This window comes from Netta rufina (genome assembly GCF_964035555.1).
Source record: "Netta rufina genome assembly, chromosome: 8".
Classification (NCBI taxonomy): Eukaryota; Metazoa; Chordata; class Aves; order Anseriformes; family Anatidae; genus Netta; species Netta rufina.
Window position 1 is genome coordinate 1747549 of NC_140131.1, and position 15238 is coordinate 1762786.

The 15238-nt window shown below is 53.2% G+C and overlaps 1 protein-coding gene across 5 annotated transcripts in view; it reads right to left on the bottom strand.

The window, feature by feature from the left end:
• The window catches only part of PDE4B (phosphodiesterase 4B), a gene marked incomplete at its 5' end in the record, with an annotated part of 153636 nt that overhangs the window by 18539 nt on the left and 119859 nt on the right, over nucleotides 1–15238 (bottom strand). For 4 of the 5 annotated variants that reach the window (XM_084291193.1, XM_084291194.1, XM_084291195.1 and 1 more), the window contains one exon: nucleotides 8129–8241. In XM_084291193.1, the coding sequence (XP_084147319.1) occupies nucleotides 8129–8241 (113 nt within the window). Of the gene's footprint in view, nucleotides 1–8128; nucleotides 8316–15238 lie in introns of all 5 variants that reach the window. The other variant, XM_084291192.1, reaches the window with a different exon arrangement.

Genomic DNA, 15238 nt, shown 5'->3' on the forward strand with positions numbered 1-15238 from the left:
GCCTAATTTCACATTAAATCAATACTACGGGAGGAGGTTTTCAGACCTATTTCAGTGCCTGAAGAAAAGTGGAATGGTTGCAGTCAACAGACAGTCATTAAAAAAATCAAATGCTTTTGCAACTCTTTCTAGTTCTTGTTTCCTAAAACAATATAGTTTTTAATGTGCTAGAAACTATTTTTAATGAGATACAAAGTACTATTTGGTTTTTGTTTTTTGTTTTCCCTTCAGCTTATTTTTTAAACCAAAAAGTAAACACACGGTTATGAAATCTCCAATTTCACATCAAAGGGGAGTTGATTTATATACGCGTTCAAAGGAAGACTTTAAAGGAAAAACATCATGACCAACTTGTTGGCTTTGTGTTATTAGAATAATTTAGAAATCCACAATGTAAATGTTGATAAATAAATAGCACGTTGCCATAAATCAGCATGTGGCTGCTCATGAAAGCAATAACATATATCTGATGTAGACGGCATAATATTCAGATTTTACCCGTAAAGTTTAGCATTTCATCCGAAACCTCCCCTGGGTGGTATGCATTTATGCAACGCAGCACTTAAAAAGTGATGAAATGGAACCTGAACCACCAGCGTTATCGCCGGTACGCTTCCAGCTCATTTCCAGATAAATGAGACTTGAAATATGCAAATTGAATTAAAATGCCGGAAAGGAGAAACTCCCCGCACGGCCCTGCACCAGGCAAAGGCTGAGCGCTGAGCCCTGCGTGGCAGCGATTCCGAATTTCCTCATTTAAAAGCAGGCTCGGGGCACGTTACTCACTTGCTGGGAAACGGTGAGCCAGAAGAAGGAAAAAACCCCTCCGCCTGATACTGGGGGATCGGCAAGGTCATAGCGAAACCACCCTGTTTATTTTCCTGAAAATGCATTTGTCATGTGTTTACGAGGTGTGCCCGCCCCGCTTCTCGTTGGCACGCCGAGAAATGCGCGCCGTGCCCTGCGGGGCCACATCTGCTGCCAGCCTCCTCCTGCTGGGCAGCCCGCGGGATCTCCTGCCCATGAATTCAGGTCCCGGGGTACCCAGGGCTCTCCGTACCCCGTTTGCACCCAACAGCCCTCATTTTGGGTTAGTATTTGGTGTACTGACAGAAGTACGGCGCTGCGTGGGGCAGACAGGCGGCGTTGGGGAGCTCTGACCCCAGCCGCAGCTCCAGCCGAGGCTGCGGTTTTCTGGGGAAGCTCAGGATGGTTTCTGCTTCACCAGAAGTGCTCTCGCTCTCAGCCATCAGGCTCGTTAAGCCAACCAAGCTACAGCACAACTGTACCTTAAGCCCGAATGCCAGCTGATTGTGTTTTGTATCAATGTCCTCACCGGCACCCCAAAAACGCCTGGCACTGAAGCCCTTTACCTGGAAAACAGCATCCGTGGGACGGGGACAGGGCTGCTCCGGCACCGGGGCACAGGCAAGGTAAATCCAGCACCAGCCCGGTGAGCCCCAGCACCAGGCTGTCAGCCCTGCTCTGGTTTTGTTCTTCAGCCCAACAAGAGGCCCATCAATAAAAGCAGGAAGAAGCGAAAACACCGGTTCTGCAAAATTGTTTTTACGGAGTTTTAACCAGCTGAAAAAATGTTTGCCGTGCGTTAAGCGCGGGAGAAAATTGAGGAAGCAAGAGCTGAGGAGCAGCGGCCTGGGCTGAAGGCTAGGGGCTAGGAAGCACCAGCAAAATTAAAAACTGCAGCAGTTTGTTTGTTGACATAAAAACTTGATTAAAGAAAGCCCTGATGCAGCTGACAACATCTGCGGCCGTGAGAGCAGATAACGCTCCAGCAGGCTGCAGATCTCAGACCAAAATCTTTTGTCAGTCCCACCCATGCAAACCACACTGACGAAGCCTCAAGTGCCAAAGGAAGCCAAACAACTTCGTAAAACGAGCCCACAAACCAGAGCACCTCCCCGGCTCCTCCGCCCGTGCCAGGCAGCAGCAGGGCTGGCAGCGCCTCCCTGGAACCCGAGGGGGCCCCGGCACCCAAGGGGGCACCCCACGTCCTACCCACTGCCCGGGGACACGGGGCAGGAGGGTGCTGGGTGCCCGGATTGCCTCCCTGGCCTTGGACAGCACAGAGGGGGAAGTGTGCTTATCGTTTACCAAGAGGGCAATGCAATTAAAAGCGGGATTTTGTTAATCGTATGAAGCAGCAATTTAAATTTCATTTAAATTTGAGTCAGGCTCCGCAGTCCTCGCTTAGGCAAATCCGGCAGGGGTTTTACCTGAGTAGGAGAACAGGCTTTGGGAAATTCAAATCGTCCCGTGCCCTGAAACGACTTCTGGAAGGTGCTTGCAGGGATGCGAAACTCCGGCAGCTTTGAAGCAACAGCAGCCTGCTTCGGGAGGCACAGAGCTCTGCGGGCCTGGCGCAAGGCGCACGCCACCCCACAAGGCAGGATCCCCCCCCAAAAAAAAAGCAGCGGTTGGTGCCAAAAGGAAAACGAGCCCGGTGCAGGCACCGAGACCATACGAAAGGCACTAATTAATGTAAATGTATTCAAATGAAAAATCCTTCTCACACAGAGATAGGCAAATGATTCGCAGAGTAATTTTTACGTAGCGTTGGCCCAGCTGTGCTGAAATAGCAGCAAGGTGAGGCGCTTCTCGTTTGTTTGCTTTAAACACAGAGCAAAGGCTTTAATCAGAGGAATCTCTCCCTCTAAGAGCTCTGACAGATGAGCTTTCAAACCAATACATCTCCACAACATGTTTTGGCTTTGATAACACAACATCTTTCAATTAAGTTTCACTTAGTGAAAATATTTGGATCGCCAGTAGCCTCCCCGAGAGCAGTTGCTCTGCACCTGGGTGAAAATCGAGGCGTTTGGAGCCAGGCTGTGCCAATCCACAGCACCAGGGTCAGGATTAGGACTGCTCCGAGGACGAAACCCTGCTCTGAGACCCTTCCCTGCCTGCCTCCATCCTCAGCAGTGCTGCTCCTCCGAGATTTCATGCGTCTCCGGGATCCTCGCCTCACTTCCAGAGAGGTCACTGCTCCGCACAGTTACTCACCCCCGCGTCCTGCCCTCCAATCGTGATTCATTTCGAACCTGCCTTTGAGCTATTATTTATTTAAGCCCCACCCTGATGTGTTATAACGTAAAAGTCTGAGAATGCAGAACTTTAAGAGCCGTCACATCCGAGCACAAGCAGAAAATGGTAAGGGACAAGCGAGGAAGTCCCGGGCACCGCCGCGTCCTGACGGACGGCGGCTCCCCCGAAGGGCTCCTGGGAAGAGGGATTTGGAGCAAAACTCAGAGCCCCAAACCCTCAGCTCTGCGGTGGCTGTCCAGATGTGCACTGCCAGCACGGTGTGTGGCCGTGGGGTTGCCCTTTATGGGCTTTTCTGACCCGTTTATGGCACCAGCAAGATGGGATGGGGCAGCAGACACCGCTGGAAATGAAGCCCTTTGCTCCAGGAGGGGATCTCGGACAGTGCCCCTGGGTCCCCTCACCGTGCTGGCACTTCCCAAAGTCAGTGGAGCACCTTCCTGACGTGATATTTGGTATCGGAATCAGCTCAGCTGAGATAGCTGGAAACTGGCAGCCCACGGGGCTAGCAAGGCACAAATATCAGACTGTCAGACACGCCTGTGCAGGGCCCGCTGTTCCTCCCCGTTGTTGCGCCGTGTTTCATAGAAGCAGAAAGATTTACTGTAGAGGCCAGAGAGAGAAGGGGGAGGAATAGGGAGGATAAGGAGACAGCTGACCCCAAAGTCCGTGTGTGAGTGCAATGAGCTGACGCACACGGCGGGGGCAGAGCCAGCTCCCCCGCCTCCAGCACCCCGCAGCTCCTGGGGCTGCTCCCTCCTCACCCCACAGCCCTCACCCCAGCCTCAGGTTTCCCAAACGCTCCCGTTCAAAGCGAAGGGCTTGCTCCCTGCGCGCGGCGCTGCCACACACACGGACGCCACCCGGGAAAGCAAAGCCTCGGCCACAAACGGCTCCTACCGTGCTTGGCAGCAGCGATGCTCTCGTGCCCTGCAGCCCGAGGACTAGGAAACAGTTAACGGGAGCTGGAGCGCGCCGACGTCAAACCCCACACGGGCAGAGCCTCGGCGGGGAGGGCAGCGCGGTGCCAGGGGATGCTGACGGCGTCCAGCCCGCGTGTGAGCCCTGCTGGCCCCCGTGTGAGTCCTCCTGGCCTCCCTGTGAGCCCTCCCAACCCCTCGTCCGCGCATCTCTGCTTCCTCAGCGCCAGTCCCCGGGTGAGGGGAATACCGGCGTGCGGGGCTGGGTGATTCATCCCGGCTTGTAAAAACAGGAGACGTGGAAGTCTCTTTGTCTCGCTGGCTGCTGCGCGGCCCAACAGGCTTCTCTTTGTGAGGCGCTCGGCTGTTTTAAAGGATATTAAACAAAGGAAGTTACAGCGAAGCAACCCAAAGACTAAACAGCTTGGCACCGCTCAAGGGAAACATCACGTACGAAGCGGACAAGATTCGGGGCTGACTCTGGGGCGAACGTGGACGCTGTGCAGCCCGGCACATACCCTGCTGGCACCCGGCCCCGCGCTGCGCCAAACCTCCACCGTGACCCGCGCGAGTTTACATTAGTGCCCAGCTGTTTATTCAGCCACCGTCGCCTCAAAGCGAGGTGCGGCCCCTGCTCCTCTTCTCTGCCCGAAACGCCCGCTGAAAGGCACGCAAGATGAAATCACTTCTGTTTATCTTAGCGGCTCCCGTGCGACGCGGAGGGGAGCACGGAGAGAGAGCCTGCTGCTGCCGGCTGGAAACCTCGCCTGCTGGCAGGGCTGCGGCCAGGTCGGTCAGCTCGGGAGTAACGGGGGCTTCTTTAGGAGCCAGCATCTCCGAATTGAAGTAAGAGACTTGAACGATTTGCTCTGCGTGTTGCAACTGCGCCGGCAGGGAAGGGTCCTCCAGGGAACAGAGCGAGGAGCGAAACAGGTTCCCAAAGTTGTGAGCGCACGAGGAAGACACCCTGGTGACAGCAGCTCGGTTTACTCAGAATTAGCATGTTCCCACAGACCACAGAGGAGGTTATCTGCCCATTTCCTTACTGGACGGGCTGCAAGCAGCTCCAAACGAGACTGGTCTACCTTAAGGACGTGGCGAGGCGCTGCGTAGGTCCCGACACATCCACGTCACCTGTGACCTGGGCTATGCTCCGCGCAGGCAGGCAGGCAGCTCTCCGACAAGTAACACACCTCCCCTGCCCCTCATTTTCTGACTTTGACGCCCTGTAAAAGCTCGGGAGCTGCCCTGACCAGCGTTTCAGCTGGGAAATAAACTGTCCCTTTTTGCTGCGGGAGGGCTGGATGCGCTGAGCACGTCCTGCCCACATCCCAAGGCTATATTAGGCAACGGAGACGCGAGGGTCCTGTGCTTCCGCCTGCAGGACGAACGAGGCTGTGGACAGCTGCCTGATGCCAAATGCAGCATCGCAGCGTGGCCACCGAGAGAGAAAATACCCCTCGTTATCGAGAGGCCGATGAGTCACAGATCCCTCTGAGGCTCTGCAGTTGCCTGGGCTGGACAGGGTAATAAATACAGGGAAAAAAAGAATAGATGTGTTACAGTAACGTAAATACGTGTGGCCTGCTCCCACAAGCAGCACCGGGGAGCTCTAAAGGTCGTTTTGTTTCACTGCAAAGCTGCAGCGCCGTACCCTGCCCGCAGCCAAAGGTAAGCACAGTGTCAGGGAAGGGAATTCCCTTCGTGCTGCTTGCATTCCCCATAAGCAGGTACTTTTCCAGGTAGTTTTTTTTTCTCTGATTTAGGAAGTTAAGTGCTCTAACGGCTGCCACAGAGGACGGATAGGATGCAGGACTCCTGTCTGGCCACAGCACCAAATTGCTGCAGCAGGCACTGGTGCAGCCACTTGTTCTTCAGCAGGTAGTGAATGTGTCAGGAATCACGGACTCTGACAGCACACGGGGCACAGAGCTCCCATTCTGGCCGATTTATGTCCGATCCTCCTCACACCGTGGGTCCCGTCGTGCCAGCAGCAGTGCTCCCTCGGCTCACTCTGATGTCAGTGCAATCAGGCTCGTTAGCTCACAGTAAGATTAGCTGCTCATTTCCTCGCTTCTCCTGTAATTAACCCACGTCTTAAAAAAGTATACGCACATGCCTTAACTGATGTTTTCCGAAACCCATCAGGCTTTAGCCAGGATGCTGTCCTGCATGGTGTTTCCCCCCAGAAATTCCTTTTTGGTGCAGCACTTCTGAGAATCGCCCTGCAAACACGTATGCGGAGATCCTCCCTCCCCGGCTGCTGTTGTTGCAACTCTGGGTTTTCTAAACTACGTCTGTCAGGAAGGAGACAGGAAATTCGAGTCACACTTGCAACAGCTGTGCCATGCCTACTATCAGTCTCAAATGACGTAGTTTGGCTTGAGTGGCGCGGGGCCAGGAACTCGGCAATAGCAGAGGTCAGGAAGATAGGTCAGTGTTTATACTGCTCTTGCACTTGGGAGCATGCTGCGTCTATTTGCTTTCTTCCTATCTATACTGTTTCTCTTTCCGTTTTTCTTTAATAATGTGGAGCCCAAGCATCCTGTTTTCAAAACACTGGGCTGTTTTGGTATTTACCAGCGACGAGTTTAAATGCCTTTGACCGAGGCAGGCAGTTGATTCGGGTACTCTGTGAGACGAAGGCACGCTGCAGCCCCCTTCTGAGACGCACGCTGCCAACCCGGCCGCTTGTGGCACTGACAAGGTCACCACAGGCGCTGTGTGTGTGCCACCAAAACCCAAAAGCCCCAAACTACTTTGTGACCACATCTACTGCTGATGAGGGAAGCGGGATGTGAGACTATTTTATGCTCTTCTTTCATAGCCAGAAACGATACTGGAAGCTGACCAAAAAGCGTGGACATTGCAAAAACTGGTTTTGAAAGAACAAAGTTTTGGGAACATTTTTGCTCACCCAGATGTAAGACATTTCCACACAGAGGACCACAGCTTTTAATTACTACAATAAGCAATTTAGTCTTTCACCTTCCCGAATCCAGATGTAGCCCTTGGCAAAGAAGAAATCTCTCTAAATGAAGGGCATCAACGCCCACGTTCGAGGCGCATCTTTCTCTACAGCTTACACCCTTCCCAACTTTCAGCCTGGTATCTCTCACACAAACTCAGAAAAGAAAAAAAAAAAAAAAAAAAAAAAAAAGTATTCTTCACTTGAAAGCTCGATCTATAAACTTTTATTGCTTCCTTTGCCCCTGCACGTCGTAGTAATCGCTACCAGAGGGAGGAAGCTGAAATAACACGGGATTTGTTTGCTCAAGTTTTCCATAAAATCAGCTTATGATTCAGCACTTCTGATTTCATTAATTTCCAATTAGGAAAAAAAAAATAATAGCTCGGGGTTTGTGCCGTACAGCCCAGCACTGGGCTTACCCACAGCAGCGGGCTGCAGGTGTGGACGTAGCGGGCGCAGCTCTTGCACTGAATACGGAGCACACTCATTCTTGGGACCCTGTCATCTGCTCCACCGGGCAGCCCGTGGGTGTTAAGCAGCTCAGGAAAAGGCACAGCTGCAGAGACTGTGCTGGCGAGGGGATGGGGAGCTGTCGGATGCCCCCTGAGCTCTGCTCTGGTGCTGCTGGGGCAGGGGGTGCCTCGCACCCACCAGCGGCGGTGCTGACAGATCGAGGGCTCGCCTCGGGAGATCCCTCAGCAAAATGCAGCTGCAACGGCTTGGCTCAGAAGGGGAGCGTGGCTCCGGGTGCTGAGAGGGGGAGGCGAGGAAAACCAACTTCAAAAAGTAATGTCAGGAAGGGCGTTAGGACAACACGCTTCATTTTCTTTCCTCTGCGCTGCCTCTTGCCATACCCGGGGGACCATTTATGTCCCCAGGGTGCCCCTGTTGGCCCCACGGTGCGGAACACTTGGCTGTAGCCCCTCAGTCCTTGCGGGCAGCCTCTGGCTCCCGCTGGCTCGCTCAGAGCCCGTTACCCACGCACAGCCTCTGCCTTCGCACCCTCGCCACATGCTGCCACCACTTAATGCTTGCTGGAAGGCCAACAAAACCGGGGACATCGTGGCTGTGTGGCACCGCGGGTGGGTGGCGGTGGGTGACACCCCGGGGGGCTGCGGGCTCAGCACCCAGCCAGATGCTGACCCGTCCCCGCCGCCCCGCGCCCCTCGCTCACCTTGTTGGAGGCCATCTCGCTGACGGAGCGGTAGGTCTGGATGGTCTCCAGCTGGTCCAGGCACCAGTCGAGCTCCTCCAGCGTCTCCATGGCCAGCTTCTGGTAGGGCTCCTCTGCGAACAGGCAGACGGACATGTAGTCGGGCTGAGGCGGCGGCAGCCTCTCCATGCCGGAGCCGCCTCCAGCGCTGCCGGAGGTTCCGCACCGCTCCTTCATCATGCGCCCTCCGCCGCTCTCCCCCGGCCGCCGCCGAGCAAATCCCCGCCCGGCCCTCGGCCGCCCGCCCCGGCCCGCCCCGGCCCGCCCCGGCCCCGCGCCCCGGGCGGGGCAGAGCCGCAGCCCTCAGCCCGCAGCCCGCAGCCCGCCCTGCTGAGGCGCCCGAGGGCCGCGGCCGCGCTCCCCCCCCTCCCGCCCGCCCGCCTCCGGGTCCCTCCTCACCACCCCGCTCCCGGCTCTGCTCCCCGCTGCCCCAGGGCTGCTCCCGTGCCAGCCCCGCGGAGGGACGGAGCGGGTGGTGCGGCCCCCGCTGCCCCGCTTTGTGTGGTGGTCCTGAAACACTTCGTGTGGTGGTTCTGAACGACTTAGTGTGGTGGTGCTGCCCTGCTTCGTGTGGTGGTGCTGCCCCACTTCATGTGCTAGTCCTGCCCCATTTCATGTGGTGGTCCTGAACCACTTCGTGTGGTGGTCCTGAACCACTTCGTGTGGTGGTCCTGCCTCACTTCATGTGATGATCCTGAACCACTTCATGTGGTGGTCCTGAAACACTTCGTGTGGTGGTCCTGAAACACTGTGTGGTGGTCCTGTCCTGCTTCATGTGGTGGTGCTGCCCCACTTCATGTGCTAGTCCTGCCCCATTTCATGTGGTGGTCCTGAACCACTTCGTGTGGTGGTCCTGCCCCGCTTCATGTCGTGGTCCTGAACCACTTTGTGTGGTGGTCCTGACTTGCTTCATGTGGTGCTGCTGCCCCACTTCATGTGGTGGTCCTGAAACACTTTGTGTGGTGGTGCTGCCCCGCTTCGTGTGGTGGTCCTGACTCACTTTGTGTGGTGTTCCTGCCCCACTTCATGTGGTGGTCCTGACTTGCTTCATGTGGTGGTCCTGACCCCCTTCATGTGGTCCTGACTGCCCTGCTTCATGTGGTAGTGCCATCCTGCTTCATGAGGTGGTCCCAACCCCCTTCATGTTGGTCCTAACTGCCCCACTTCATGTGGTGGTCCTGACTTGCTTCATGAGGTGGTCCCAACCCCCTTCATGTTGGTCCTAACTGCCCCACTTCATGTGGTGGTGCTGCCCTGCTTCATGTAGTGGTCCTGCCCCGCTTTGTGTAGTTGGTCCTGAGCCACTTTGTGTTGTGGTCCTGACTCGCTTCGTGTGGTGCTGCTGCCCTGCTTCGTGTAGTGATCCTGCCCTGCTTCATATACTCCTGCTCCCCAACTCCATCTTCATCAACCCCAAGCACTCAGCCCCACTCCCCACCAGCCCTGACCACCAGCTCCAGCACCCCGGTGGCCCCGCTCCCCGGTGCTGCCCCGCAGGCCTCGTGCCCCAGCCTTGCCCAGCTCTGCTCCCGAGCCCCCCAGCTCCATGCTGGCCCCATTCCCCAGCCTCGCGGGTACCTGGTCCCCACCAGCCCTGCTCCTCGGCCTCCCCCAGCTCCGCTCCCTGACCCTGCCAGCAGGACAACGTGCTCCCGAGCGGCTCTTGCCGTAAAAGTTAAGGTTTACATAAGCGGATACAGTGAATCATAAAATCTCCCTATGAATGTAACTGCTTCTCATAACACCAGCGACATACGCTTTACCCCATAAATCTGTCAGACTTAATGAGTTCAGCATTTCTAATGGCCCGGGCTGAGCAGGTAACAGTGACATCAGTGGTCAGGATTGCTATGATATACAGCAAAGTGAATGCTCTACAGCACACGCGCTGGACGTACGCGTGCCCCATAGGCGTGTAGACCCCAGCCCTCCCTACAAGGGGTGCACTCCCCGTGGGGCTCCCTGCAGAGCCCCTCTGGAGCCTGCTGGCTGCCCCCGTGCTGGGAGCTGCTTTCGGCAGGGGAAATCCTCCTCGTCCTTACCCACAGCCACAAGGCACTGAGCTGCGTTAGCAAGCGTCGTGCAGAGACCCCGCGCTCAGCGTTTGAAGTTCCACAGCAGAAAATAAATGCTGCCAGGGAGTAATTGAGCAACGAACTATCAGGAAACACTTAGCATGGATAAAGAAAAAAAAAAACAACACTAAGTCTGAATCTCTGTCATCAAAGTTTAGTGTTTTTTTTTTCTGTGCTCACGGAGCTCCAAACATGGCAAGCGCTCTCTCTCAGAATGCATACTTCTGCGATACATATATCAAAAAGCAGGTAAAAACAGCCAAAACATACAGAACTTGAGCACATTCCCTTTCTAACAGGCATATTCTCCACCAACTACTTTATCATGTAAATTAGTTGAACTGGAAGGGCTCACATTTCTTGCACCAGAGAATGTTTGCATTGATAAAACTAACAGGGACTAAATCGTTATTTTAGGAATAGGAGAAAAATCATCTCACCAGGCAAACCAACAGGAGCTGGCCATATGTTTAAATAATGAGCTGCAACGTGTTATTGCAGAGTACTCTGCTCTAGGATTTCTAAGTAAGCAGAACCACGGCGTGAGCTATGAGTGCATTCCCATGGCAGGGAAGGAATAGCTTCGTGGAGGAGAGGGGTTCTGGCACCAGGCACCAGGTTAGCCCATTTGGGGGTTTCCAGCCTTGCCAGGGGTCGGGGGTGCAGGACCTGGTCCCTCACTGCCTGCCCCTACCACTCTGCTTCGCCTGAAGTCTTCACCTCCAAAGGATGGGAAGAGGAATCTGCCCTTGATAATGTACGTGTTTTGCATGGAAGGGTCCATGCTATTCCCCCGCTCTGTAGTCTGAGTTTAGTGTAGCAAAAGGGGGGAGAAAAATCATGGAAAATATGTCATGTGTTAAGGAAAACGATGAGAATTAACGCAAAGGGAAAATTCAGGTTGTTAGGTACAGAGAAAGTAAGTTTGGTGCTAGGCTACTGCCAGCTCTCCATTTCTTTTAGCTTTAGTTTTTATAAAATGACAGGAAAATACAACTTTATATGGGATTTATAAAGGCAGGACTTAGCATTTTTAGCACAGCATATTTGCATGGATGTACAAAATGCCCCTTGCTCCCCAGGGCTGCCTCTCGCTGGTGCAATCTGCACGCCCATGGGGATCCCTTGGGGCTGGAGTGAGGTCACTGGCCACAAAATGTGGCAAAATGCAGCCTTGGGCCTCTTGGGCCTTTTCAGGCACAACAAAAGGACAGGGGATTAACGATTTAAATGCAGATGTTTAGAAAACTGCCCCCTCAGGTATCTCTAGTCATTTCAATGGCAAGCCTGTGCTCAAGTGTTAGCAGACAGCTTTGCAAAGTGTCCCTTTACAGAAAAGCAGTGAGTTCTGCTACTGTTCAATTCGATTTAGTGCCTGGGCCAGCAGCGTGTGCATTTCCATGTGAAAAACAGGTTTTCAGAACCCAGCTTAAGAGAATTTGGGGTTTCTGCCCCTTCCCCAGCTGGCACAGTCACCTCGCCGCCCACAACTCCCCCAGGTCCCACGCAGTAGCAGCAGCAGGGCTCCCCACAGCCCCAACACAGCAGACTGCATGTCCCTGGGCTCTTCGGTTCTTAGCAGTCCCTTGTTTTTGACTAATATAATTTTTTTCCCATTCACTTTCTTAAGTAAATGATGCTACTGATCAGAGGCTCCGTCAGCTTCTCCACCCTGCCTACCCCGCCGTGTCCTGAGCCAGTGGTTCCTGAAGCCATGATGAGTGCTAGCTCCAAGTGCTCGGCCAAGACACCGAGCAAGAAATTCAGCCATGCAGAAGGAAAGATGCTATCCTGCTCGACAGAAGGGAGACAGAGAGAGCTCAACCCACCTGAGGAGCTCGGTGGCCTCTCCTCAGCAGGGACCAACCAGCCCCGGGACACCAACACAGATCCAACCAGCCCTCCTCGTGCACGAGCTGCTCTGCTCACTCACTGTGTGTTAATTTGTTGGGACTATTTACAAATACATTGTGAAAGCCCTGGCTGTGATTCCGTAGATAAAGCTAAATTCGCACCAGGTGTTTTTGAAATACAGCATGTCAAATTAAAACACGTTCTCCGAGCCCCTATGAAATGCTTCAAGTTACAGCCAACAGAGCAGGCAGATTTAAAGCTGATTAGAAGCTAACTTTCTATGGGAATGATCTTAAAAGGGAGCAACATAAATCTTCCAGCTTTCTTAGCAGTTAATATTTATGCATATATGTGTTAATTACATTTGAATCTTTTAAAATTGACAGGACATTTTGCTAATGATGAAGGACAACGCATGCTATAGAAGAACCCAGGACAGAAAACCTGAGAAGAACCAGCCCATCCCTGGAGCAACAGCCCCTGCAGATGACACAACTGGAGCTGTGATGTAGCACGATGCACCCTGCATCTGTAGGACCACACGCCCCGAACAGCCAGAGCCTTCCCCAGGACCCAGCGAGAGCAGGCTCGCGAGTCCTAACAAGGCAGGTCTGACCTACTGGCTTATCTTGTTTGAGTCACGGGAATCAATGCGCACACCGGGACATGCCAGCAGGGTCCCTACGTCAATACGTGTTTAGCATTAACCTCAAGGAAAAAAAATTACACGGGGTTTTCGACCAGTTTTTTTTAGAGGGAAGAAACTTTGGTCTGCGCCAGGCCCGTCCTCTGCATGTGCCCACATGGGGCGTTGAGGCCACTACGCAGCCTAAGTGCAGGGAGGGGGGCTCAAGAAATCAAATTGCTGCATCTCAGCTGGACAAAGGTAATCTTGCAAACACTGAAACATGGCCTCAGTCCCTATATCCACTGGAGGAGGCTGCACGGTGCCCGCAGCCCCTTCCTCTCCCTGGTTAACCCCGTGGCGGTGCTGGCGATGCTCTGGGGCCAGGGCTGACCCCCTGTGCAGGGCACAGGGGGCACTGGAAGCAGCAGGGGAGTTCAAAACACAAGTGGCAGAACTGAGGGAATATACAGAAGTGGAGAGAAAGCAAAAAGAATTGACAGGAGGAAAACGAAGCGCATGGGGATTATCTCGCTGAATGGCACCTGGAGTCACTGTCAGGCTGCACACCAACAGCAAACACAAGTTCAGATGCTACTTGACGTCTTCTTTCCCCAAAACCCACGTGAAACTCCCACGGGCATCAGGAGGACACCACCCCCCGCCAGACACACTGCTAAACCTCTCCCGAAGGTTTCGATAACCCTGCTGGTAGTGCACAACGCGCACAGTCACTGACGGAAGCAGTTGTACAATTTCTGGATATAGTCTCCTGGAATACTACATGACGTCTCTTCAACTGTATCGTGTTTCAGTTTATATTTGGGTGTTGCATAACCGAGCTCCTACCCGTAAAACTACCTCCATATTCCAACTGGCATTTCCGTCATCTTTTCCACTGCCATATGTGAAACCATTTTTGAGGCGGAATAAAGAACTAATTAACGAAAAGGAGCCCGCTTCAGTTTTACCACAATATTACACGGTGTTTGACCCAGAATTTAGCAGGAACTGGGGTGACATTTCATCTCCAGCCCTGGTCGCTGCCACTCCATTCAGAGGCCACGCTTGCCAAGCCCTCAGAAGAAGCCCAAAGTGAAAAGTTTTTCAATGGGCACTGTGAAAATTCTTATATTTTAATGCATTTATTTGCAAGTTATTTATGTGCCGGCATTTCACAACACCTACACTTTTGGTATTATTTGCCCACTATTTTCTTTTCATCCCTGCCAGACGATGAAACATACAACACTTCTCGCTAGAAAAGTGACCTGGCCGCCCATTTTTAGACGTTTTGTCCCATTTACTGACTCGCCTCTCTTATCTTTTCCTCCCTGCGAGAGCTGCTAATGAACGTGGCCTTGAGGCTTGTCGTCTCCTTGCATACTTGGGAAGTGAACCGTTTAGGAGATCACCCTCTTTTTGGGGAGCGATTCAGCTAAGATCAAATACGCACCTCATCAGAAGGCTCTTCAAGGGGGCTTGGACAACGAGCTCTCTCCTGGCTCTCCCCGCAGCCCTCTCTGTCCTCTGGCTGGCAGCACGAGCGCGCGGGCAGCCCTCAGCACGGGCCAGGATATCCTTGAGCACGGGGCCGACGTTATCTGCAGCTGCAGCTGCCCGGCGTGGTTCCTTTCTCAGCCCACAAACCAGCCGTCCCCCAGCCCAAGGCATGGAGCACGGGGCAGCTCCCGAAGCTTCAGGAGCAAGGGGCAGCTTTGACCTCAGCTCGCACGGGAGATGAACTGAGTTGAGAAGCACCAGACCCAAATGCCGAAATTCAAAGCGAGTCCTTCCCTCTCCTGACTTGTTCCTGATCCTCTCGTCACCCTCATCACTTTGAAATCGATAAGCAAAGACGTGGCTGAAAGTGGAAAGGCTAAAATGTTTTAAGAGTGGCCCAAACACCAGACCCCAAACAGGTGAGCTAAAACATTGGGGATAAGTGGCAGTTCTCTTTGCTCAGTAGGATATTGCCGGTGCCAAACAAGTTAAGTCTTCCACAAACTAGCAAAACACACCCAAACTGGTTCATATTGCTAAAGGTTACCATCTCGTGAACAGATTGTCCAGTCTGGAAGGTGAGAAAGGTTGACCACGAGTATTTGCAGACATCTGTACAAACTCAGCTCTCCTCAGCAATTAAACATCAAATTATGTACTGACTGTACGGATAAAAGACTTCCTCGTTCTGCAAAAAAGAAATAGTTACTACTAAATGCATTGTAACTTCACTCATAAACCCTTCAGACCTACAAAAAGCTGATAGTCCCTATGAAAAAATACATTTCACACTGAAAAATTCAAAGATCAGCCTTGTACAACGAAGGTTCAAAAGCAAGTCCTCGCAGCTCACAGCAGCCCCAACCTTTTACGGTGTTTGTTATTCCACGTGCAAGGCTGTTTGTGTGCTGTGCCAGTACGGCACCTTCTGGGTTATTTACTTTTAATTGCATCCTGGCTGCAATAAATTACAGCTATTTATAATGATGAACTTCTTGAACATTTAAGAGCGGC